Below are 27,121 nucleotides of genomic sequence, written 5' to 3'. Positions count from 1 at the left end.
GTACCGTGCTGTGAAACAAAAGTCTTTGAAGCCCTGTAGAAGCTTGCCAACCCCTCGGAGCAGAATTATTCAGACGCACGGGAACAATTTTTCTGCTTCAGTGTCAGACTGCCACTGTTTGTACTCCCTCAGGAGCAGAGCAGCATAACCCTTACTGCGCTGGATGTCGCCGATCTGGAATTTAGCACCAGCTGCGCACGACAGTTGATAAACATACTCTTGCAGAATAACACCATAAGTGTCTTAACCGTCGGCTCCTGCGTGTTCACTTATGATTGCGTCGACCTCCTTCATGGCTTCATCCTCTACCTGCAGAAACACCGCTCGCCGCTCAAGAAGCTGAATGTGCGAACACCCGAGGCCAGCATGCACGCACTAGAGTCTCTGGTCAAGGCCATTGCACAAACGACGACACTAGAACAGTTGGCCATTGATATGGATATCTACGATGACGAAGACTAAGCCCTCTTATCCGAAGTAATCGCCCGGAACCGTACTCTGCGTACGCTAAGTGTTACGTGGACGAGAAACTGCCTCGTGTGCACCATCTTCTACGGTTTCGACCATCTCTCCGGAGACGCAGCCACAAGGATCGGGCCTTGGCTGTTAGCGCTGCCAGAAAACGCTACACTTTTGGCGCTGACCGTAGACCTCTTTGGTTTCTCAGAAGAGGAGTGCTGCGCGTTTTTTCTCGGCCTGGCACTCAACAAAGCTCTTCAAAATGTCGACATAAGCCATCTTCCAGTATGCGCTGACCTCAGGGAGATATGCCAAATCATACGTGATTCCCGCTTGGTGAAGGCCATTCACATTGAAGATCACCACCTGAGCATCGGTAGCCTTTCCATGCTTCCCGAATGCCCAGAGGCGACGTCCCTCACGGTCATCTCTTTCCACCTCATCAATTCGGAGATTTTGCGCGCAACCTTCGAAATCCTCGCCTCCTGCAATCACTTGAGTTCACTTCGCGTGTGCGTGCAATACTGCTTCCTTGATAAGATCCAGTCTGCCATGGCGGCCTATATAATGGAAGCAAGCACACTGAAGGAGTTAGATGTGCGAAGTGTGCGTCTACGTCGATGTACCCGAGGTCGAAGACCAGCAGCATGACCCTGACACCGAAAAGCTTCTGGCGAAAGCGCTGGCTTCCAACGTCAACCCCACCAGAATCACACTCAGAGAGCTGCGTCTGAGCGAAGACCACTGTGTGTTCCTTGCGAACGCTTTTGTCAACAGCCAAAATCTCTCCGCGCTCTCGTTCGCGGTGCCAAGCCACGATAGCAACACTGTCTTCTTGCAGACGCTGGTGTCGGGCATCGAAAGCAATCACCACCTGCTCCGCGTCGATCTTCAAAGTTGCAAAGGCCGTGATGCAGAGCTCGTCGTTATCCGGAACATCACGAGGCGCAACGCCAGCCTCGTCGCCAGAGCAGCCCGCTTCGTGACGGGTGACACGATCCTTACAACGCACGAGCGGCCGATCTGGTGTCGGGACATGAAAGGATCCTCCGCATCGTTCAAGAAAATGTTGGCGTCGAAGCCAGTGAAGCGGCGACAATGCTGAGGCACGCCTTGGGGCTTCAATGTTTGACGGACCTCGACGAGCACATGAGACTGGCTGGCGTTGTCAAGCGACGGGTGCAGTGCATCGGAGGACTCTGGAGCTCCGTGCAAATCGACGACCTCAGGTGCCACTGCGGGATTCACATCCGGACATTTCTGATTGTGGCCGACGTTGTGGGCGCTGACTGCTCGTGAAGCTGTGATCGGACCTAGTATGGAGATCACCTTGCAACGTTGTACTTTACCTGGTTTGTATGAAAAAAATACACATGATTTTAATTAGTAAACATTTGTCTCGCTTGCATGTGCGCCACACTTAACACTGGGGGGTTATGTATGAAATGAAGGCCTCGAATCGGGCTAGTGCCCACGCATGTGTGGTTGTGCGCACTAGACTTAATTGCTCTCAGATATATCAAGTGATCATTGTGTACAACTAGGTTACGAAAAGCATGACATTGCGGCACTACACCTAGAACGAGATCGAAATGCATTCTGACCCGCAGATGGGAATACAAGTGAGAACTGACTGCACCTCGAGAGGAATTAGACCGGCAGCGCACCTTCTCACATTTAAAGAGATATAGGTAACGTGCAAAAAAATGCGGACAAATTTTGGATAGCAAATAGTCAATAAAATAAATATAGTGATAGTCCGCAATGCTCAAAATCTCGCAACCCTAAATGTGCGTGGCATCCAGGCAGGGAAAGGACCACGCTTAATGGTTGCATAAAGGTGGATTTATCTGATCATATGCTGTGGCAAATACACCGCTATTCGCGTAACCTGCAAATAACTTTCAAATAACGTTTATTTCTTAATTTCTGACATCTTCGGGCGAGTAAGACTTGATGACTTAGACAGCCACAACTTTTCGTCTCACAGAATTAGTAATTATTTTTTTCAGGCATTTATCTGTTCACAATAATATGTGGAGACCTTCAGTGCCCTATTCAGTAGACATCACTTGAAATTGTATACATGAATTAATTAAATCATTAAGAAGTTTCTAGGTAAAAAGACTCACAACCAAGCTTAACCTCGTTCATATGTGTCATGGGCGACAGCCATGATATCACCGAATATGTCGCACCACAGACCTATTTAGATCAGTGTATCAAGAGCTTGCGCGAACAACCTTCGTGGTCTTCTTTTTGAATGTCGCTTTTTTTAGCTCCATCACCAGAGCAGCTTCGTTTCGAAGTATGAGTATATCCTGTTGCCTATGGCCGGAATCTTGGGAACGAAAGCATCGCCCATGAATCCTAGCGTTTTTTACCAACAACAGCACTTCCAACTCATGAGACCGGAACTGCGAACTGAATGGTTCGTACATCAAGATTTGGCATCAATCAACGTGCGGTGACTCTGCGAAATGAGAATTATGAAGCAGTTTTGGCGCTGGCGCACTTTAATAGTTATGTCGGCTGCTTAGAAAAAATGTCATGCTAATGCTGGTCTCTTCTTGACGGCAATTTTCAACCAGAACGCTTTCGAGGAGTTCGCACGAAGCTAAGTAGGGTGCCAAGTCCCCGCATACTCTATTCTAAAATTCCAACAGTGCAGCATACTGAAAACATGGAGATAAAATCACACTGAAATAAAGACAAAAAACTTGCGAACAGAATCTATTCGGTAAGCCACCAATGAAACTATTTCCACACTTGCTAAGACATCCCTGTCTTCAAGATACAGCAGTTTCTGCTCAGTGCAAATGAAGGCTTCCTTGTGCCAGATGGAAGAACCTTCTCATTACTGAACGTTACTCTCCACTTCCATGTGTACTGGGCAATTGTCAGCAACACTGTAGGTTGTGAACGCCAGTGTCAAATGTTCCGCCTGTGTGATCAGTGGTTCTCGCATTATTTTATCACTATGAAATTATCTTCCTTCTGGCCTTCATCCGTTGTTTGCGCTTCGGGCAGCTACGTTTTCAAGGCGTATGATAGCAGCCCTTATTGAAAGCACTTCTTTTTTGGTTTTTTTTACAAAGGGCATCTGTTTAAGCCTGATATTGAAAATTGGGTTGAAAAAAATGAAAATTGGTTTTTGCCGAAAGAAAATAGCTCAGTATCTGTTTCGCATATCGGCGGACAGTAAACTAAAATTGTGTACTGTACCGAGATACAGAATCTAAGGGAGATACAGCATCGCCCTCACACTAACCTTTCCCCACAAAAGAACTAGCACGAAAAAAATGGATATCTGATAAGATTCGATGTCAGATGACCCTTTTTCAAATTAATCCTACAACAGAAGACCCACCAGCAAGGAGTGCCTCCATGGGTGACGTGTCAGTAGCAAGCAATGCTAGCGCCACTGCGTGAAAGGCGCCGTTCCGAGTGACTCCTTTGCGCCGCTCTGCCGTGTAGCGCTTGTAGAGATGGACCACAGCGGCGATGTCGCCCCAGATCATCTTTAACATGCGCAAGATCACGAGCACTGCCAAGCTCAGATCGCAGACCTATACGCAGGCCCCGAGAGTGTTGTCACGCACGAAGTTCCGCATGTGTGGTTCGTACTTCTCGTGGTGCATCTGAAAAAAAAGAGATGGCGCACAAGCCGATGCAAATTGTCGATCCTTGGTGCAGTGACAATACAACGTGATATTTTTGAACTGTCACCTTTCTTCTGTTCATTGGTTACAGGAACGTTATTGTGCAAATGACTTGATTCTCTAAGGTAGACAAAATGACTGGGTATGTGGGTCTTATACCTGCCTGGACAAGCATCATGCCTCCCGATTAGGATCTATAACGCTGTAAACAACAATGATCGTTGTGCTTAGCACAACCACGGAGCCTTTAAAGCATGGTGTGCGTGTCAAATACCGCAAAAGAGCAACCATTAACCCTCAGCTTGTAAGCAAATATGTACACAGTGCGTGCAGTGTGTGAAGCTCAGTATGTCAGCATCCGCATCCCCCGATGCTCCTTGAGTTAAAAGCAATTGTTCCCTGCCACCTCGGTTTTACTCAAGCGCAAGAACTACCGTGACATTTTTTATTTCTTAGCACTGAAAGTGAAAATTTTGTCGTCGGTAGGCGCGTCAAAGAATTCAATCCTCGCTTAAACTCCGTTAGTTTCACTTTGTGCTTAAGAGGAGATTGGCGTAGGGCCGAATTTTTACTGTCTGCAGCTTAAGCTGTTAGCGCAGAGATTCGCTAACCCGGTAACCTAGCATGCATTGCGCAAGAAAACATTCTCCGACCACAGTGGTGCATATTTATAATATACCTGGATAACCTCGGCGTGCTCTGACATGGCCAACATATCATAGAGATATGCGCACGCCTCGAAGATGTCTTCCTTCGACCGACCCGACGGCTTCCGGCACCACGTGGGAAGTGTACAGGTCTCCGAGCCGTACAGGTACGACAGCGTGCGGGGCAGGCACACGAGGTACTTGCTGTAGCCGTCGTACGCGTACAAGAACGCCGCCATAGCAAAACGGTGTCGCATCGTCTGAAGAAGCAACCAGCGCAGCATGGCTTCATTAGGTAATGCCAAAAGAGCACCACTTATTCAGAGGGCCGCAAAGGTTACATCTCTCAGCAAAACTTAGTAGTTTTGCTGAGAGATGTGACTCTCCGTAAAACTTAAGCATAAAAGAAAGCAGCAGGACATTCCAAACAGATTGGCTCACATATTTTGTTCAACCCTTCCTGAATGATTGAAAATTCAGCTTCTTCCAAAGCAAGGTCGCAGTACAAACGTGATATCACAACAGTCTCTGTAAAGATAATCTCACCAGGATAGCTTCCAGGTAACAGGACAAGAAAATCAAAAGCAACGTTTTGGGCCAGTTGGCGATTAATTATCATTTCAGTTCTATACTGCATTCTTACATGAAGGCACAACTGACGAAAAGGAGACCGTAGAACCGCCAGTATTCGTCTGCACTTGAAGGAACAACAGGGCCGTACATAGAAATGAAACCCTTATCTTATATGCAAGATGGTACAGTGGATAGACTATACGGGGCTATTCGTCCGTCTCCCCTTCCTTCTGTCTTAGTCCGCGATCCATCTTCGCATTTCGCCTTGTCCCTGTGATAAGCCTACCCTTGTTCTTTCCTATCCTACGTTCTCAACCCATTTGGTAGAGAGAGGCTTGTAAAGTACATGGCGGTGGTTCCAGAATAGAGCCCAGGAGGCGGGATTCCGATCTGTCGACGTCGTGTCTCCGGGAGCGCCGCCGCTTAGGGTGGAGACAACCGCGTCGTTACCCCTTTAGCGAGTTCCCTTGCGGCGCCCGCCATCATGGAGCCCGACGCGCAGGCAGCACATGGGCAGAGCGCAACTGCATGTCGAGTTCGAGGCGAAGAAAGGCATGCCGCGCTGAGAACATGATGATAACGTTTGTTGTGCACGGTTGGCCCTTTGGCCTAAGATGAAGAAAAATATAATTGACCATCGGCAGTGTAAAACATAACATAAGCATCCTATAATTTGTATTTGCGTCGACACATGCACCTCAAAGCGGAGCATTGCTTACTTAGAAATTAAACTAGCTGTGCACGCACACATATACACAAAGACCCAGAACAACTAAGCGATAAACTCAGTGGCTATGTACGCGCCAATCAACTGTGAACCTCGCAGAAATGGTATTACTCGCACAAAAACACATGAACTGACCTTGGGCTGTGTCTCAATAGATTTTTTGCCAGAGGGAGCAGTAGACGTTTGTCTTCTCTCTGAAAAACAAACAATCCTCAGCCATGTGGCGAGCGTTTTGTGAACAGGGCCACACAGCCCTGAGCGTTTTGCCCAAGAACGCCGCGCACACGTCTCTCCCACCCGCAGCGATGAAGCGTGCGGAGCCCAATGGCCATCGCCGCTTGGGAGGCAGCGTTGACCACATCACAGAACGACACCGCACTTCCGAAGGGGCGTGCGCAATCAGGCACCCTAAAACTTTCATTTAAGCAGCCTCGCCAAAAGGACGAAAGTGGAGATTCATAAAAAACCGATAGTCATGCTGTGGCGTAACGATTAATTTCCTTGTTGCTGGACGTCGAACGGACCTTTTCAAGCTTTTTCAAGTCCCCTTCTCAAGCTCACTTTCTTTCATTTTCTTTTTTATGCTCAAAATAGCTTGGAAGCAGATTATTTAGGATCGCTCGTGGATTCGTGTTGTCATTTAGATAGGAATTTTGGATGCGTGAGCTAACAATACCATTTAGAGAGATGCAAGACGAGCTATTAGCCCTACCTAGAAGCTGTCGTTTTATGCCGTTGAGAGTTCGGAACCACCCATAAAAGCGAAAATTATTTACAACTCGCAAAAAGTTCTAAGCTGCTGTAAATAGCCATCCAAATGTAGCCGTGCAGCTGTATGACACGTTGCACTCTTGAATTATTTTGAGCGCTTAAGTCAAGGCTTCCGCTGGCACTAAGTCCGGCTGCAACGTTGTCGCGTTGTGAGCGAAAAAGCAGATGGCCCACTTCTCACATAGGTCACGAGACATTGTGATGTCATCACAACGTGCTCGACCTGTCAGGTGGCAGCTACATTAATGACTGGTCGTGAGAGATGGCTGTGTTTGAAACAGCTACCACGCCATGTCAGGTTGCGCGTCACTTAACTCCTGCAACTATGTGCCAGGAGTTATATATGAGGACTTCCCGCTTTATATCAATCTAAAGCACATAATGACCACGTCTGCGAAGCGATACGCAAAGAAGACTCCAAGCCGCTGAAGGGGCTCATTAACGCTATCGCGTCATATCCACGAGGCGGAGCTTCAGTGTTTCCTCAAGCCTTTGCATGTAAGTTAGGTCTAGAAGAGCAATGCGAGCCAGTTTTGCCACTCTTACCGCTAACTCCCATGCCAGCAGGGGACCACTCGCCCTGAACGAGACGGCCAGCCACACCGTGTAGAGCAGCCTGGTCAGGACTAAGACGGCAAAGGATGCACTGTGCCTCCCCTTGTGTAGCGCCTCGAGACTCAAGTGCAGTACAACCTCGGGGCCGGCGAAGATTTAAGACTCGGTCACAATCAGCGCTGGCACCTTCAGGTCGGTGAACAGCGGCAAGGCGGAATGTCTGTGGCGCATCATCCCACCCAGGAACACCACAAGAGGCAGGTCCTGTAGAAGTCGCAATAGGCGTGGCAGATGTGCAGCGCTGTTCCAGGGAACTGAAGTTCCCAATGAGGATACATGCAGGGCGTCAAAGGAAACCGATGTTCTGAGTGGAAATCCTAGCAGAAAGTGACGGACTGCGTAGAGTTCAATGAGAACAACTGCAAGGCAGAAACTCACCATACCTAAGTGTCACCTCAACCACAGAATATTTAGCTTGCATGCTAGCATTTCAATCGTCGTCGTACGTGGCTGTTATTCTGTGAAACACAGGCGCCTTTTAAGACGTGAATGAGTAAAAATGAACCACTGCAAACCTAAGATTCATCCAGATTATGTTTTCGGACAAGGTGTGCAAGAAAAAAATTCTTTGCTGCTAGCCTGCGCGCTCTTCTAGCCACGTCAGTGTGTTGACTAGGGCAAACAATTCGGTATCTTTACACAAGGCTTCTTCGATATCTTCAGAGAAGCCTTCTTTGTGGTGTATTTTTTCTCTCTTTTGCAGTCTTTTTTTTTCAGGAGATGAGAAGGATATAAATTACAGAAATTTGAACACGGTATTGGTGACGCAGCTAGGGGAGCGGCAAGTCTAAGGTTGTGAACAACATGACACAAACAAGGGTTCATGGTATACGCGTGCACTTCAGGTCGCATTGTAGGCCAGAAACTAAAGGCGAAATAGTTAATCAAAGTCAAAGATGAAAAGGTGAGAACACTGCACTAAAAAACTGTGAGTACTCTTATCAAGATATCAAGCTCTGGCGGTGACGCACTTAATTCCACTGCGTCATAATCTAGCGCAGCGTCCACATGTGTTAACGCGAGTTGGCAATAGTGGTGCGCTTTCCATGCCAGAATGAACTCACCGCGAAGGCGATGGCGGATGCCAGGACTGTTGGCGTGACGGCCCCGTCGAATTCCAAGGACATCTTTCCGCCTAGGCGCACCATTTTACCAGAGCATCCTTCGGTGCGATTACTCCGTTCATCCCGGACCATACAGCAGCGCTTCTGCAGAGCCCACAACGCAACCTCCTTCTTGCTGTCAGCTCCAGACAACCCCTCCTGACGAGTCTGCGGGCAGAAGATGACTGCTTTTGGGACAAGACCACGCCCTTCATCGCAGTCCTCGTAATTTCCGTCGAAGACAGTCTGTAGCGCACCCAGGCTTTCAGTGACACCCACTTCCATACAAGGCGTGGAAACATGTGACGACCCTCCCTGACACATGTCGGTCATGACTGGCACGTCCATGCTTGTGTTCCTTGAGTCCAGATGGTACGGCTTCATACGGCAGCGAATTTTGAGCAGATGACGGCAGGGAGGGGGGAACTAGAGTCTTATCCACTTTCTCTGGCACTCGTCGCCGCTCGCACACCGACTGAGCCTCTTTCCTCTTCTTCACTGTTGTTGTTGCCCTCTGTTGGAATGGCACATACCGGCGGTGGAAAATTTGCGGGGTAAATTAACTATGGAAAGAAATATTTGGGTGTGACGATAAGAGACCGGAAGCGGGCGGAGTGGGTGAGGGAACAAACGCGGGTTAATGACATACTAATCGAAATCAAGAGGAAGAAATGGGCTTGGGCAAGGCATGTAATGCGAAGGCAAGATAACCGCTGGTCCTTAAGGTTAACGGAGTGGATGCCAAGAGAAGGCAATTGTAGCAGGGGGCGGCAGAAAGTTAGTTGGGCGGACGATAATAAAACATTTGCGGGAATACGGTGAGCAAAGTTGTCATATAACAGGGTTAATTGGAAAGACATGGAGTGCCAAGCCTTTGCTCTGCAGTGGGCGTATTCAGGCTGATGATGATGATAAACTCAAACACGAGGTATATGTTTACTCACTTCTGTTAGGTAAGCATCGGTAAACTTTTTTGGATTCAAAAATAGTTTAATCTAGAAATGCATAACGAACAAATGAACCTACATTACGCAATTATTAATTAAGGTACAGGTACGCACACTGGTTTCAGAACGAGACTCCTGCAGGACGTTTCCACCAAAGGAGAGGAGAACATGAATACAAGGATGAAGCCCTGATCGAGCGAGGGGATCGCCAAATAAGTTCTTCTCCGAGACGAAAACCTGCGGAAGCATAGGAGGAAGTATTCAAGTGATTCAGGTTTTTAACTTCGTTCACAAGGGTTCGACGATTGCCACAAAGATACAGTCTCGAAAAGATCGTGAAGCAACCTTGCTCTTTATCTTATGTTTCATGGCAATGCCTATGCTTGAAACCATTCACAGATATTTTTCAGCGAATGGTACACCACTTTATTTTACATTTTTTTAATTACGAATCCAGACTGCCATGTTCGCTTGCTGGAAAATGACACTTTTATCTAGGAGGGCTTTAATGTGGGCGCGGCACATCGATGTGTAAATCTTCGAGCCACTGACCAGAGCACTGCTGAACCTGCAGCAGTGGTGCAAATCGGGGTGGGGGGAGGGGGCAGGGGCTCCTGGCCCCCCCTCTTCCCTTCGCTTAGGGCGGGGGGGGACACGGCATCCGAGTGCTACCTGGATAAGAAATTCAGGTTCTGAGGCACACCATGGGATCAGCTTGTTGCTGTGTCATGTAATGTAACATGTAACAAGATTGGTGTAATGTTTACGGCATGCATGGTTGCTAAACAGCATTGTACCCCGCAGAAACAGCAGCAACCTCCGTAACGTGTTTACCATTAGATTGCGTATCTGGAAATTCCTGTGATCACATTGACTTCACCTGCTGGCACACAGGGATTTGTGGGTCCTATCTTCCCTTGCATTAATCCGATCTTTCAGTTCTGACGTAAATTGTGTCAGCTGTACAAATAACTGAGCATTCTATAACTGATAACTTCGCATGCACGGTTGCAAATGCGTGGCCGGATAGGACTACTGCGCGTGCGCAACAGGCATACAGCCTGCGTCAAAAATGTAAATCCCAAGAAGTTTGCTTCTAAGCTGTTTAACGCGGCTCCCTAGAACATTTAGCAGTCCAAAGCTTGGGAGGATTGAGAGCATGAAGCCATTCTTCTTTCGAGATGTTACGGCCGCTGCGGATGTATAACTAAGCACGCTGCAGGCCTCGCAAGCAAACGCTTTGGGCTGTATACTTTTGACGGGGGCTGTACGTTAAACTGCTATACTTCTACGCTGGTATGTCTCCTGGGTGTTATATCGCTCTGTTGATGAACTGAACATAACCACCAGAATGCAGCAGCAAGAGCTTCACATACGCGTTTGCCAGCGAGAGCGCCTAGAAAACAGGCGGCATTACGAGAAATTCGGGGTCGGGTTCAGAGGGAGGCACTTGTGAAATATCTGCCGTGGTGAGCGCCACCGCTAGTCTTCCCTAGCGGCCGTCAGCTCTGTCTGGTGCTGTAGTGAAATTGCGCTTAGAATGGCTTGGTTTAGGAACGCCCATTTTATGAACTGTTAAAATACTTATGAAAAGCTTCATGAGGAATCCTAAGTACCTGCGAAAACTAAGCGCTCAAATTATCCGATCATTGTTTATTTTCTATAAGGAAAAAATTGCTGCCCAAATCAATCCGCTTATTATCCCTGAAATGCTACGACATTTATGAGCTCGTTGCAGGGCTGACCGCGTCGCAACCAATGTGGAAGCACTAAGTGCGCTACATCTCTAAGAAAGCCGCGTTTTGGCGGAATTGCTCGGCCAGCACTGCTCTTGACGCGTTGCGAGGGTGCGTGGAAGAAATGGTGCCGCTGGCATTGTAGAACAAGCTGCCACTTCTCGTTTGTTGCCACTTTGTTTCGATACGATCTATATAAGTTGTTCCGTCGATGGCGTTTACAAAGACAGAATCACTCAAAAAAGACACGAAATAGTACATGGAGGCACTGTTTTCTTGAATGTCAAATTTGCCTTTTCTCTAATTGTGTTGTCTGCTCATTACAGTTTTTTTTTTAACAAGGCGGGTTCTGAAGATGGCATTTGTGTTTCCGGCTTCGAATTTTGTAGCGTGAGCTACACTGGCCGAGGTTAAGCAGTTTCGCGTGGTTCCTGGAGATCCGTGCTGCGCATGCGCGAGGAGCAGTGACGTCACACGGCGCACAGCTGGCGCTCCGGAGCCGCCACCGCGCGCGCCTCACCCGTAATAGCCGATGCAGAGGCATTGGCACCGGCGCAGCCCAGCTGTGCGCCTCCGTTGCACAGTAGCCATCTGACGCTGCCCGGAGCTGCTTAATAGCGCCTCTCATTTTGTGCGCAAGCACACAGGTGTCAGTGGGAGTGTACAGCCGCGGTCAAAGATACGCGGCCCACGGCTCCGGCGCAAGGAGCGGCTGCGGGGCCGCACCGCGGCGCTGCTACCTCCGTCGGGCTACGTCGGTCGCTGGCTGCGAGGGTGCACAGAGTGACGACAAAGCTTCGCCCTCACTCTCTCCTGGGAACGCAACACGACTGATAATTGTCAAGTGCGGCGTTCTGCTGAAGGGGAGTGCGCGCGGTTCGCCGTTGCCGCCTCGATTCTGCTTCGCTCTCGTATGTCCCGCGCGCCCATGCGTGGTGAGCCTTCGTGCAAGGGCATTACGGTGCTCAAGAAATAGCGCAGAACAAGTTATTGTGCGTCAGGACCCCGGTCTGTGAACTCGGTGAAGGCCTGTTTTGTTTCTGGTGGTGTGTTACTCGTAATTTCGTTGCAGCAGGAACGCGCTTAGATTTTTTCTAGCTTTGAATTAACAATTTTAAAGGAGCGAGCTGCAGCTACTAATTAGAGTTAACCTGACCAAGCACCGGGCGCTGGAGTGCGGCGTACACGAACGCGAGACGCGCGTAAGTATGGAATGCGAACCGAACTCGGACGCTTCGCAGGCAGACGCGCTTAGTCGAACTGCAGAACGCGCGCCTGCCGTAGCCAGTCTGTGCATAGGGAATACGAGATATTCGAGTAGGCGATGAAAGTCACACGCAGTACGCATTGCAGAGCTCTCTTTCGTACGAACCGTCAGCCGTGAAACAGTTGAACGCTTCACTTAACATTCATCAGCCGTGTGGCGTGCTCAGGGAAGAGTGAGGGCGAAGCTTTGTCGTCACTCTCTACACCCTCACACTGAGCGCCCGACGCAGGTAGCAGCGCCGCGGTGCGGCCCCGCAGCCGCTCCTTGCGCTGGAGCCGTGGGCCGCGTATTTTTGACCGCGGCTGTACATATAGCAGGGCGTTTGCCAGTGTGGTATAGCCATGAAGAAGGAGAGCGAAATTGCTGCTCAGCGGCAATTGATGCTCAGGGGATCAGCGTAGCTCACGCTACGTCTATCCTGGCATATTCGAGCTAAGCCACTGCTAATTGGCTGACTGGAGGCGTTTCTTGAACCCAGCACCGACAGCAGATCCGACGTGGAATCTGATACGATAAAGTTATCGGTCAGCTTCTTCCCCGTGACACGCTCGTTGAGGGCGAGGACGAAGCCGACATACTCCATGTACACTTCGCTCTCGGTCCAGCGTGTCATGTCAGCCGGCGTCAGTACGAACGGCTGCGGCTCGGCGTACATAGGTTCTTCTTCGCTTTCTGACATCTTGTCAGTAGCAATGCTTCGACGTTCAATGGCTAAGAGCGCCTGGCTTCCCAAGCGACCACCAGACAACGAATCGTCTTCCTCGTGACTCATAAATCTGCGCTAGTGATAGTGTTGATGGCGATAAGCCCAATCGCACTAGAACTTTCTGGCGTACGCAGCTGACTTTATCTACGAAGAATTTTAAATCCTCAGTAGAGATACTTAAATTTTCGTTGCGCATTTTATTATTTGTAAAGATGCGTAAGGCATTATTATACACGGATTACCACCTGGTAATCACGTACGACAGCTAAACAATTTATACACTCATTTCTTTTGCGTGCCGCTTCGACTTCAACAATCGAATGAGGACTGTGACATCAAATTGTACTACGCTAGTCATGTGAGACACAAAAAAGTTTCCGATATAACCAGTCGCGACGGCTCAGTGTTTAGGGCGCTCAGCTACTGAACCGGAGTACCCGGTTTCGAACTCCACCGATGTGGGAGTGTTTCGATAGAGATGAAACGCAAAAGGCGCCCTTGTGCTGTGTGATGTCGGTGCACGTTAAACATCCCCAGGTGGTCCAAATTATTCCGGAGACTAGGGCACCTCCTTCCTTTCTTCTTTCACTCCCTCCTTTATTACTTCTCTCACTGCACGGTTTAGGTGTCCAACGAGATGTGAGACAGATACTGCGCCATTTCCTTTGCCCCCTTCCTCCCCCCCCCCCCCCAAAAAAAAACAATTTTCAAGCCATCTGATGCTTCCTCAATCGTTGTCATTCCGGCTCTTGAAGGAGGCTGGCTTCAACACTGCAGTGAATTAAACGATGAAGCAACGATTTTAAGGCGATTTTTTATGACGCACGAGACACAAATATACTCTGACGTCACAGCCATCATTCGGCTGTTGAAACCGAAACAGGACAACGGAAAAAGTCGACTATAAACTTTTTAGCGGGCGTAATCGTATATCACATTGTGATTCATGCGTAGTAGTGCCTCCCGCATCAATATAGAGAAGAAAACATGACACCAAAATTAGGTGTCTATACTCCTTTAATGTTGCGCTTATCTACCATATTATACAAGCACAGATTGATGAGTGCTGCCTGTCAGGAGGCTATGCTGGCTGCACGCATGTCGAGTAGCGTCTTCGCCGAAAGTAAGCAACCAGCCGCGGCGGGAGCGGGCTCGCAGCCGAGTGGCGGCGCTGCGGTCTCCGGCGCCGGCCGCTGCTCCCGTGTACTTGCAACCATATAGTTCTTTAGTGAAGCCTTGAGGGTAAGCTGGCGCCTTTTCACTTCATCCACCATGGACGCCCGACGCATGCTGGGAAGACAGATGCCGGATTGACATCTAGTGCCCTGTTGACTGTGTCTACTGGTCCACAGCAGGTGGCGAATTTCCGCCTCTCCAGCCGGTGTGGATTATTTCGGGCAGTCATGAGGGAAGGGGAAACTTCGCGGGGGAATGAGGCCGCGTGTGCGTTTCCTTAAAGGGGATGCTAAGATGGGCTGAGCGGAGCGGGCGTTAGAAGGGTGCCTTGTGAGGGATGTCCGGACGGGGTGTCTGAGAGAGGGTATAGTCAGTGTGCCCTGCTCGGCAGGCATATTTTCGAGCTAGGGCGTCGGTGCGTAGCTATGTACCTGGACCTTCTGTACCTGTATCTCAGCAGAGAGGGCACGATCTGGTGGGGCGCAGCCTTAGCAACGAGTGGAAAAACAAGCAACTAATTAGGCTTTTAAAACTATTTGGAGCCGTTCGAGAGGTTAAATTTGGCTTTTGTTCGTGATGAGAAAATCCGATTAAATTGCGATCTTGTCTGATGTCCGAAGAAAAAAACAACGCCACTATTGTATTTTCGTCAGCAGCTATACCGTACCCTCAATACTGCGGCATCCTGCCTTCGTTTTCTTTGATGATGTAAGCTGTTTGCACTATCCGTATAGTCCTACACTTCAGCGTGCAATGTAAAGCGTAAGCCGAAATACATAACACTTACCGAAATTTAATTTACATTACCCTGATATATTTAAATTAACCAAATTACAAAATGTCGCACAAAATATCCTTGAAGGCGACTAAGAGGTGTGCTAAGGTAAATTGTTCGAGAGAATGGGGGAACATCAGTGTGGCATCACGATTTTAACAAGCAGTGCTTTTACATAATCGAAGAAACCAGGAAGGGTCGAAGACGATTACCCAAGGCATAGACGAAGTGTTCACTTTGCCTTTTCTTTGTCTTCAGCATTATTGACATGGAATTAAAGGTCCGTGAGCCCACCGTACAAGTGTGCCTGTGTGCAGCCTAACTACGTGCGTTTCAAACTGCAATTCATACGGTTCACCGGTTCGATAAGGACCAGTAATTGTTTTCCCTTGCTTTAAACACCAGGCGCTGTATTTTTAAATCTGTTGAGGGTAGCGTTATTCTACTGCAAACAACCACCCATGCGTTGGCATAACCCTATTCGAGGCCTTCATTTCATGCATAACCCTCAGTGTTAAGTGTGGTGCACATGTAAGCGAGACAAATGTTCACTAATTAAAATAGTCGTTATTCGCTTCATAATAACGAGGTAAAGAACAATGTTGCAAGCTTACCTCCAAACAATGTCCGATCACTGCTTCACAAGCAGTCAGCTCCCGAAACGTCGGCCACAGTCAGGAATTTGCGGATGTGAATCCAGCAGTCGTAGCTGAGCTCGTCGAGTTGCACTGAGCTATCGCTTCCGCTGATGCACTGAACCCGTCGCTTGACCACGCCAGCCAGTCTCATGTAGTCGTCGAGACCCGTCAAACATCGAAGCCCCAAGGCACGACTGACCATCGTCGCCGCTTCCCTGGCATCGACGCCAGCATTTTATTGAATGATGCTGAGGACCCTTTCATGTCCCGAGACGAGCTCGACCGCGCGTGCGTTGAAAGGATCGTGGTCACCCATCACGAAGCGGGCTGCACTGGTGACGAGGCTGGCGTTGCGCCTCGTGATGCTGCGAATGACAAGGAGCTCTGTGTTACGGCCTTTGCAACTTGGAAGACCAACGCGGAGCAGGCGGTAATTGCTTTCGATGCCCGACACCAGCGTCTGCAAAAAGGAGTTGTAGCTATCGCGGGTGAGCACCGCGATCGAGAGCTCGGATAGATTTTGGCTGTTGGCAAAGCCGTTCGCGAGGAACTCACAGTGTCTTCGCTTAGAGGCAGCTCTCTGACTGTGATTCGTGTGAGGCTGAGGTTGGATGCCAGCGCGTTCACGAGAAGCTTTCCGGCGTCAGGGTCATGCTGCTGGTCTTCGAGTTCGGGTTCATCGACGTAGGCGTGCACTTCTAAGTCCTTCAGTGTGCGTGCTTCCATTATATAGGCTGCCATGGCAGCTTGGATCTTATCAAGGAAGCAGTTCTGCAGGCACACGCGAAGTGAAGTAACGTGATTGGAGGAGACGAGGATTTCGAAGGTTCTGCGCAAGATCTCCGAATTGTTGAGGTGCAAAGAGCTGACCGTGAGGGGCGTCACTTCGGGCATTCGGGAAGCATGGGAAGGCTACCGATGCTCAGGGGGCGATCTTCAATGTGAATGGCCTTCGCCAAGCGGGAATGACGAATGATTTGGCATATCTGCTTGAGGTCAGCGCATGCTGGAAGATGACTTATGTTGATGTTTTGGAGGGCTTTGTTGAGTGCCAGGGCGCGAAAGAACGCGCAACACTCTTCTGAGAAACCCAAGAGGTCTACGTTCAGCGCCACACGTGTGGCGTTTTCTGGCAGGGCTACCAGCCACAGCTCGATCATTGTGGCTGCGTCTCCGGCGAGAAGTTCGAAGCCGCAGCTGTTGATGGACACGACGCAGTTTCTCGGCCACATAACACTTAGCTTACGCAGATTGCGGTTCCGGGCGATTACTTCGGCAAAGAGGGCTTTCTCTTCGACATCGTAGATATCTATATCGATGACCAACTGTTCTAGCGTAGTCCTCGGTGCAATGGCCCTGACCAGAGACTCCCGTGCACGCTTGCTAACCTCGGGTGTTCGCACTGTCAGCTTCTTGAGCGGCGAGCGGTGTTTCTGCAGCTAGAGGACGAAGCCATGAAGGAGGTCGACGCAGTCATATGTGAACACGCAGGAGCCGGCGGTTAAGTCACTTATGGTGTTATTCTGCAAGAGTATGTTTATCAACTGTCGTGCGCATCCGGTGCAAAATTCCAGATTGGCGACATCCAGCGAAGTAAGGGTGATACTGCCCTGCTGCTTAGGGATTACAAACAGTGGCAGTCTGACAGAGAAGCAGAAGTATTTTTCGCCTTCGTCTGAATAATTTTGATCTGAGGGGTTGGCAAGCTTCTGCAGGGCTTCAAAGACTTTCGTTTCACAGCACGGTACATCTGAGATGGTAAGCTTCCTGACGCTGTACTTGTCTTAAAGAATGCTGAGGAGGACAGGGCTCCTCGCTACAAAGAAAGTTATCTCTACAGCCACAATGCAGCGATGATGGGCGAGGACGTTGCGCAGCAGAATCCTGGCGAGGGTTTCACAGTCAATCCTTGGGAATTCCCAAGGGTTCATGAGCAGGGCCTTCGGGGCAATAGCGATGCCCAATTCCCCCAGGCCATTTTCCTCTCTTATCTCAAGGCCTACGTTCCAGAGAATCTTGTTATACTCGGCAACACGACGAACCATCTGACACACTGGTGCCGCTTCACTTCTGGGGCAGGGCAGGGTTAATAGCGAGCGTTTTTCTGACACAGATGGCTTTTCAGTCGTCATGGCACGTTTAGCGGAGTGCTCTTCTGCTTCGATTCAATGTGGGGATTTCAGCGCAGGATACGTTTCCGCTTCAAGACTGGAAAAGAAAGAATAAATATATGTACGCGTTATAACGAAACTGTAGTAAAGGGTCAAAGATGTTATGTCAACTTTACAAAGATAAGAGCAAGAACAGCAGACGCAGCTCGCTGTGGCGTAGGTTCAGATAGAGAGGCGAAATAAGCATTTGCTGATCAAGTGTGACTGCGATTCTCGCAAACATGGCTAATTAGATGTCAGTGAGACAGACTTCTGTCCTTCAGTGGAATTACACTGGCGTTGTGACGGCCTTGTCGAGCATTGCGTTGTGCATTACGGTGAAAGTTGGCTGCCTGATTTTAAACTGAGTACAAACTTGGACCTTACTGACGCGATCTGAACGTCAATGAATGAAATACCTTTACTCCACCTCGATACTTCTCGCAGCGAACTGTAAGCTACGAACGCGAAGTGACAGCATCTATTAGGGCAAGTTAGAGGTTTGGTTGCTACGGTTCGATAAACGCTGCTCTTTACTTTCTTCAGCTCACTACTCCAGCCTTTTCTTTATTGCTTACTCTTTCTCTCTTATTTCACTCCCTTCGTAATCCGTTCCTTTAGGGCGTGGTTGAGGCGTCCTTGGAAAGCGATGCCTTTCCTTTTCGGAAAACTAGTTTTAAGAAACTGGCTAGGCCCCGCCGCGGTGGCTCAGTGGTCAGGGCGCTCGACTACTGATCCGGAGTTCCCGGGTTCGAACCCGACCGCGCTAAGGCGCCCGTGTGCTGTGCGATGTCAGTGCACGTAAAGATCCCCAGGTGGTCGAAATTATTCCGGAGCCCTCCACTACGGACCTATTTGTTCCTCTTCTTTCACTCCCTCCTTTATCCCTTCCTTTACGGCGCGGTTCAGGTGTCCAACGATATATGAGACAGATACTGCGCCATTTCCTTTCCACCAAAAACCAATTATTATTATTATTATTAAACTGGCTAGCGCGTTCGGCTACTGAGCCGGTGTTCCCGGGTTGGAGCCCGGTCGCGGCGGCGACGTTTCGATGCAGGAAAAACGAGGCTCGAATGTCCACAGAGATGTGAGACAATTACTGTGCATTTACTTTCCTCAAAAACCAATTTTAAAACTATTTTTTCTTTCATGGGTATGAATTGCCGCATCACACCAGTTACGCTCCGAATAATTTGTGGAGCTTAAATATTCATTATCAGATAAATAAAGGGCAGTAGCTTTCTCTCTCATTCTTGCTTGTTGCTGGACACCTCAACGGTGGCGAGAGTGAACAGATGAAGGGGAAGAGATGAAACTGAAAACAGTTTTTATGGAAAGGAAATGGCACAGTAACTGTCCCGAACTGCGCCATGAGGGGTTGTATTGGTAGCACTAAACTTTAGTGGGCATGGCTGTTGGCCACCTTGTGAGCCCACCCAGTGGCCAGGATTGCGTGAACGGATCTGAGCTGGCCATTATATCCTCCCACCGCTCTAGAGAAGGGACTTGAACTAAGTATGTATGTGGCGGCACATTTTTGAAGCTCCATAGGATGTGATCGTATCCGGCTATCTAAAATAGAGGGGATCATAAGGCAGGCATATAAAGCAGTCATGGGGCTGCCCAACTGCACACCTGCGCAAAGACTTCTTAAACTGGGGGTCTACAACACCATCACGGAACTATGCTACGCAGATATATTTGCACAATTAAGGAGGCTCGCAACCACACCCGTGGGGTGGAAGATCCTGAGCAACGCAGGACTACATGACAGAATCCCGGATAGAAACGCGCTGGCAAAGTTACTAAGCGAAGTGAGAAAATTACGTACATTTAAACCTATTCCAAAAAACATGCACCCTGTTTTTCACGAAGGCAGGAGGCAAGCAAGAGCAAAGGCCCTTGAAGCTAAGTTAGAAGGCTCGGAATGCACAGCCTATACAGATGCGGTGGAATACGAAAGAGGCGACTCCTTTGTGATCGTCGGCGTGAACGACTCGGGTGAAACATTAACGGTTGGTTCGGTCAAAACAAAGAACTCGGGGACAGCGGAGAAGGCGGCTATCACTATGGCAATGGTCACCGCCAAAGCAGTTACCATAATTAGGGACTCCAAAGTCGCGATAAACAATTCCGCGCGTGGTATTATCTCTAAGGAGACAAAACGAATCCTAAGACATCGAGACTAGAACCAAAGTGAGGTGGAACTATTATGGGCGCCGGAACACTAAGGGAACAGGGGAAACGAGTTGGCTCACAGTATGGGGAACCTGCCCTGCCAAGGTGGCACTGCAATTGTTCCATTCGGTGACTCAAAACTGCTTTTGTCAGCCGCTTGGGTCGCTGAAAACTCGAGAACACATTCTACGCGATAAGATACCCGCGTTTGGCTGACAGCATTCATTGCCTAGCTTCTCTCGGCGTAGCCCAGATAGCTGACGCACGGCACGTGCGCCTTCGACAGAGCGCAGAGGCTCACACCAATAAGCGCCTGAAGGTGGCGCGCAAAAGTACTAATAGTACTAACCAAAACTGATTGGTCTTCTCGCTGGGCAGTGTGTTATGGCGCTGCAATAGGCACAGCATACTTCAGCGCAATTTCCCCACAGCTCGTGGTTATGTCAGCCGAACAGTGAGCCGGGTGAGTCCCCAAATTTCACGATATATGAATTTATATCCTTTCACAACTAGGCCAATTAGTTTAAACTGGAAAGGGGGATCTTACACATGACAGAATCCCGGATAGAAACGCGCGGGCAAAGTTTCTAACCGAAGTGGGAAAATTACTGACTTTTAAACCTATTCCAAAAAAAACATGCGCCCTGTTTTTCACGAAGGAGGGAGGCGCGCAAGAGCTAAGGCCCTTGAAGCCAAGTTAGAAGGCTCGGAATACACAACCTATGCAGATGTGGTGGAATACGAAGCAGGCGACTCCTTTGTGATCGTCGGCGTGAACGACTCGGGTGAAACATTAACGGTTGGTTCGGTCAAAACAAAGAACTCAGGGACAGCGGAGATGAGGCTATCGCCATGGCAATGGTCAGCACCAAAGCAGTCACCATAATTAGTGACTCTAAGGTCGCTGTAAACAATTTGCCGCACGGCAGGATCTCCAAGGAGACAAAACAAATTTTAAGACATCAAGTCTGGAACCAAAGAGAAGTGGAAATAATATGGGTGCTCCGGCACACTCGGGGAACAGGGGAAACGAGTTGGCTCACAGTTTAGCTCAAGGTTATGTCAGCCGAGTAGTGAGCCGGGTTGAGTCCCCAAAGTTCCCGAGAGATGCATTCATATCCTTTCACACCTACACCAATCAGTTTAAACTGAAAAAAGGGATCTAATTGCCACCAGAAAGAAAGCGCGACAAAATCCAGGAGGTAACGTGGCGTCGGCTCCAGACGCCATGAAGGAGGGGAGTGAAAGAAGAAAGAGAATGATGTCCGTAGTGGAGGGCTCCGGAATAATTTCGACCAGCTGGGGATGTTTACGTGAACTGACATCACACAGCACAAGGGTGCATTTAGCGTTTCGCCGCCATCGAAACGCAGCCGCCGCGGCTGGGTACTCCAGCTCAATAACCGAGCGCTTAACCACTGAGCCACCGTGGATGAAGAAAAAAAAGCACCCTCCTGGAGGGCTGTAATTTAATTTAATCTCTTTGAGGTTCTTTAACTAGCACACGGGAGTCTTATCTTTGGCCTCCATCGAAAGGCGGTCGCCGCCCCTCGTATTGAACAGATTGAAGCCGTGCCCTCTTTCTATTGATCCGAGCGCTGAGCCAGCGCGCCGGCCATCTTTGTCGACAGACAGACGAAGATGTTGAAGCGAAATACGGGAACTCACATGTTTCAGCATCGCAGGGACGAAGTCCTTCGGCTCAGGGTCGGCCAACAGCAGCTCGGGTTGCGCGCGCTTCCAAATAGCTCGCGCAGCACCCGCGCGAGGTAACGCGTCGTTTTTTTCACAACCAGCGCTCAGATATGATGCATGAGAAAATAAGAATGGCAAGTAGAAAGAGAAATGAAGAAAACACTTCAGGGAACTCACCATCATCGAGATTAGACGAAGTTACGTGGCCAGTATAGACGCGAATTGAGCAAGCGCGAGCCTCGCCGAATCCCTCCTCCAGCCCGACCATGTAGTTAAAGAACATCTCCTGCTGTGACACCTTTGATACTTGAGACAGTCACGTCATTTATGAGGGAGATTCCGCGGCGGAGAGAGAGAGGGGGGGTTTAGGTTAAAGCAGTTAGATTGGCCTGAAAAATATATGTACACTGGTCTGCTAATCTGCACTGGGGAACGGGAAGAGGAGAAAAAAGACTGTCACGATGGGGGATGATGATGATGATGGGACGAAGCAGATGAAAAAAAACAAGGTACACTTTCAAACAATACAAAAGCTAGTCAAAGCCCGTGTCGCTTAAGAACGTGAGAACGCTCGCGTTACCTGTAGAGTTTTCGAACTATCTGGCCAAGCGCCGAGGGTCAAATCCTCCGCGAAGGGCACAGCGTCCAAAGACTTCAAGTAGGTGCTAGCATGACTCTTTCTCGTGCATATGCTGGGCACGCCACTAAAACATGCTCTGCACTTTCTAGCACGCCAAATGTGGAAAAGTCCGGGGAGTCGTTTGCTTTTTTCTGAAGACCCATGTCCACAATGGCTGCGTTCCAATACTCTAGACGTCTAACAAGACGTCTAGTGTGACGTTTAGGAAGCCGTCTAGTGAGAGTGGCATACGTCTAGAAGCCCATGTATTTGAACTTTTCTACTGCTCACGCCGTCTCGCGGCATAATAAGGTAAAAATAAAGCTTATGAACAGTTGCACTACAATTTTTCTCAAACTGAGCAATAACGATCATTAAAAACGTGTTTTCAACAAGTTTTCACATTTTTTTCTGGAATGACATTGCGCGTAAACCGGACTGGTGGATGTGCCTATCGCTCAGTCTACATGTAGCAGACGGGGCCTCTCTCCGAAGACAACGCTAAAGAGATATGCGAATATTCTTTTATTATTGATGCTAAACTGTACATGCTCCTCGAAAGTGCTCGTCCAGGCGGCGCTGTAAACATAATAAAGAATACGAAAGACTGTAATCAATATGCGCGAAATGCGATACGGCTAATATACACTGAAACAGGAAAACACATGCGTGCCATTAAACCCGCTGTTTGCCGTACGTGGCACTCGGAGCCGGCGAGAAACCTAAAGAAAGCAGCGAGCTTTAATCCTGCAAAGCCTAAAATCAATTCGCAACATGCCGGTGTGCTTGTTCTGAGAGTGTAGAGATAAAAAAGAATGTACGCGAAAGAGTTGATGCAACTAATACAGCAACAGAAGAACACATTTGTTAACCGTCACGCCAGCCGTCTTGACGCCCGTCGAAGAACCCAACGACAGCGACGAGTATTAATCTCTAAAATCAAGGTGCTAATTAAGATCCGGCATCGTCAGACACCGGATCACGTAAACAGACCACGTAAACAGACCTACAGCGTCCGCTGCTGTAGCAGAGCTCTCAAGTGAACGATTTTCTCCTGCGTGATTCACTGCTAGGAATCGCACGTCCCCGAAGATTAATTGGACACTACTTTGCGTAGCAAATAACATAATGTAATGACTCACATTTTTCCTTTCCTATACTCCGTGCACAGTCCGACGCCCGCTAGAGCACGACTCGCTCATTGCGTACATGAGCTCCGCCATCTTTAGACAGCAAGTTAGCCTGCATCGATGTGGACTTCGGCGAAGCAGTCTTATTGCTTCGTGAGAAATGGAACGCGTCCCAAGATGGCGGCTGTCCGGCTAGAGGTCTAAGTAGCCGTCTACTTGGGAGTATTGGAACGCACCCAATGTCACAGGATTCGCTGCACTCTTCGCCCACTACTGACAACGCCGACATTAATCGTGGTTATCTACTTTGTGGCTTTGTATGCGTAGCTTTGGCTGCGCTTCCCCTCGTCCGCTTGGCCAGCAGCTGCTGCTCCTTCTCACCGACCGCATCTATGACTGTGACCGGCCTGGTTAGCGCGCAGCTGGCGTTCCTCTCCCCTCGCCATTCGTAGCGATGGCTCCGCTCCTCCTCACACATCCGTGGTGCAATCTGTGTTAAGGCGCGTTTGTAAAGGTGCGGCGGATACAGCTATCGCTGCAAAAAAAAAAAAAATTGGCAGTGGCTTAGCTCGGCTATGCCAGCCTATACGTGGCGAGAGGTACATTTCCCTGGCTGAGCTTGTTGTGGTCACTGTAGTGTTAGCAATGATAGACATTGGGCTCCATCTCGGCGGCCATGCGCCGTCTAATACGGTCGGTAGTCTGGCATCTCTGTTTGGCAAGCCGTTACTCTCTCTGTTCGGGCGTCTCCACTGCACTCTTCGCCTTCTCACGGACATTCTATCTTTGTTGAGTAAGCCAGGCGACGACCTCAGGATCGGAAGAGTTTCTCTTCTCTTGTCCATACTGCCGCTTAGCAGCGCCTGGACTCTCCTTCTGTGATTCCATGTCAAACGTTGTGATAAAGACGCCTATTATATCTCCGATTTTTATACGCAATCCTGCGCATGCGACGCGCGGTTCGGGTGATAGAGCGGCGTGCGGCGATGAAGCGCGCGCTGCGCTTTCCTCCGACGGTAGAGCGCACGCCGCACCTGCTGCAAATCTCCGGTTTCCATAGTAACTGCGCATGCGCACAACTGGCCTGTCCCATCCACTGCGAAATGCACTGCTGGTAGCCCAGTGTAGCTCTCGCTACAAAAAATATCACAGCCTGCCTGCATGCTGCAGCCTATTGGTGATCTTCACTACCTAGAGGGAGCGCCTGAATCGATTCAATATGGCGATGCCACTGAAAGCTGCTCTGGGAGTCAGCCTATGTGAAATCGGGGTTTTTTTTTTAGTTTCACGATAAACTGACCTTTGTTTCCCAGTAGATGGCATCTCGCGTTAGTCGGACAGCCTCTGTTCACGACGGTTTAAACGAATGGACGAGAAACAACTGAGGAATTGCTGCATGTCTGGCGTTCGAAAATATTTGGCCGGCGTTAAACCGGAGTGGTTCACGGCCGACGCGCTCTTTGTACATATCTTATTATCATTAGCATTGACGATGAAGAGTTTCCTACAGTAGGTGAACTACAAAGACCAGGAGGTCAGGTAAGGAATATCCCGCGATTGTCCATTTGCCATCCTACTTCGCGGTGGCTCAGTGGTTAGGGCACTCGACTACTGATCCGGAGTTCCCGGGTCGAACCCGACCGCGGCGGCTGCGTTTTTATGGAGGAAAAACGCTAAGGCGCCCGTGTGCTGTGCGATGTCAGTGCACGTTAAAGATCCCCAGGTGGTCGAAATTATTCCGGAGCCCTCCACTACGGCACCTCTCCTTCCTTTCTTCTTTGACTCCCTCCTTTATCCCTTCCCTTACGGCGCGGTTCAGGTGTCCAACGATATATGAGACAGATACTGCGCCATTTCCTTTCCCCAAGAACCAATTATTATTAATATTATCCTACTTCTATAAAAAAAGATGCCGCCAGCGTCTGGAACTAGTTCAAGTAACGAGCGTTAGCAGCCGCCATCTTGGATTTATTATTTAATGTCCTCAATTAATTATCATTATTGGCCGACATCTTGGATTTATAAGTTAAGTCCTCAATCAATCCCCAATTGGATACAATAGTGAAGTCACCAATCAATCACCAATTTCGTTGCTATATCGATTTACTACGGCAGTCACCATCTGGAATCCCTCGGACTTGACGCCGAAAGAAGGTGGCAGCAGACCCCAAGAAATCAAGAGACGTGATGAGTAAGAGGTAACGTAGTTAAAGCAAGCTATGAAAGTTTGTCAGTCATTGTGTCATCGACGTATTGCACAGATGTGCTTTCCTGCTCAACACCGGCGACGTCCCGCGCGTCCAATCTACAATTATGGCGTAGTCGGTTGCCGGAATGACGCTGCACAGTGTTTCTTGCATGGTCTCTACAAAATGGTTTAATATCTTATTTGGCAGCAGTGCAGAAGTGTACGTCGTGTTCCGTTTCATACCAGTTGTGAATTCATCACTATCTTGTGCGCGTAACATGAGGTACTGATGGAAGTTCCCTTCCTTGTCTGTGTGACCACAGAATGGGAGACCCTGGCGCAATAGGTACTCGGATGCCTGAAAATTAAGCTTCAGAGAACGCTTCGCTATCTCCTGCTGCCTTAGAGCTTGAGTGTTGACTTGGTTACGAACCGACGTCGCCTGCAGGCTGCTGTGCTGGTAGACAGCGTTTCTATGCCCTCCTGACTTTTCGTGATTGGAAAATTTCTCCTTATTCTCCTTCCAGTTTGCGATACCAGCCCCCGTGAAGGCATCCGGAGCTTGCGGCCGTGCTGGTCTAAAAAAGTCTCGTTGCCTTGTGGCAAGGGAAGGTGTCGAACCGGGTTTTTAAAGGGACACTGAGGAGAAATTGAAGTTGGCTTGTATCCATAGAATACCAGCTCCTGATCACAAAAACGCCACTCTTCCTGAAAACAAAGCTCTTGTAATGTAGAAAATAGCACGAACCAAAATACAGGTATCGCCGCCACAGGCCAATCTCGCAAGTACAAGCGTGATGACTTCCTAGGACAAGAGGCGCCACCTTGGAGGAATTATCCTTACTTCATGGACGTCACGAACCTCTGAGGCTTGCAAAGGAAGGTTGCACACCGCACCGCTAGCCGGCAGAAATCACGCAGTTGCGTTTACGTCACGATTCACGTCACGCCGTTCTGTGACGTCATAAGAGTTGCCGTGGCGTCATAAGAGTTCCCTGAGTTTGAATCAGAGGAGCGGGAAAAACTTTTTCAACTATGAATCCAAATTTCCTTGAAATAAATGCATCTTTCGCGCCCGGACAAGCGGCAACAAAACCATGAAATGTCGAACTACCAGATTTTGCAAACAAAAAAAAATGCTAGTTCTCTTCAGTGTCCCATTAAAGGAGTCATCATCATCATCAGCCTGACTACACCCACTGCAGGGCAAAGGCCTCTCCCATGTCTCTCCAATTAACCCAGTCTTTTGTCAGCTGCGCACGCCCTATGCCTGCGAACTTCTTTATCTCATCCGCCTAACTAACCTTCTGTAGCGCCCTGCTAAACTTGCTTTCTCTTGGAATCCACTCCGTTACC

The 27,121-nt window shown here is 49.1% G+C and overlaps 1 protein-coding gene and 1 long non-coding RNA gene across 3 annotated transcripts; both read right to left on the bottom strand.

Annotated features, from left to right (window-relative positions):
* Positions 1–284: 284 nt before the first annotated feature.
* LOC144130380 (uncharacterized) lies at positions 285–5,021 on the bottom strand. Of its 2 annotated transcripts, none has more exons than XM_077664306.1 (3): positions 4,801–5,021; positions 3,830–4,100; positions 285–1,808 (listed from the first exon to the last, which is right to left on the bottom strand). In XM_077664306.1, the coding sequence occupies exons 2-3, from the start codon at positions 3,987–3,989 to the stop codon at positions 1,351–1,353; spliced, it is 618 nt and encodes a 205-aa protein (XP_077520432.1). In that variant the 5' UTR covers positions 3,990–4,100; positions 4,801–5,021; the 3' UTR covers positions 285–1,350. Both variants share the same exon structure in this region, with proteins under 2 accessions (XP_077520432.1, XP_077520438.1).
* A 3,506-nt stretch (positions 5,022–8,527) lies between these two features.
* Positions 8,528–16,123, bottom strand: LOC144130371 (uncharacterized). Its single transcript, XR_013314083.1, has 3 exons — positions 15,779–16,123; positions 9,619–9,741; positions 8,528–9,071 (listed from the first exon to the last, which is right to left on the bottom strand). It is a non-coding gene; the product is annotated as an uncharacterized LOC144130371 (long non-coding RNA).
* Positions 16,124–27,121: the final 10,998 nt, after the last annotated feature.

Source organism: Amblyomma americanum, chromosome 1, assembly GCF_052857255.1.
Source record: "Amblyomma americanum isolate KBUSLIRL-KWMA chromosome 1, ASM5285725v1, whole genome shotgun sequence".
Taxonomy (NCBI): Eukaryota; Metazoa; Arthropoda; class Arachnida; order Ixodida; family Ixodidae; genus Amblyomma; species Amblyomma americanum.
This window is presented reverse-complemented; position numbering and strand designations above follow the sequence as displayed.

Coding starts and splice junctions, on each gene's coding strand:
- LOC144130380 (XM_077664306.1), bottom strand. CDS start 3,989: ATGTTAAAGATGATCTGGGGCGACATCGCCGCTGTGGTCCATCTCTAC. Junction 1,809..3,829: donor CATGGAGGCACTCCTTGCTG/GTGGGTCTTCTG, acceptor CATACAAACCAG/GTAAAGTACAACGTTGCAAG.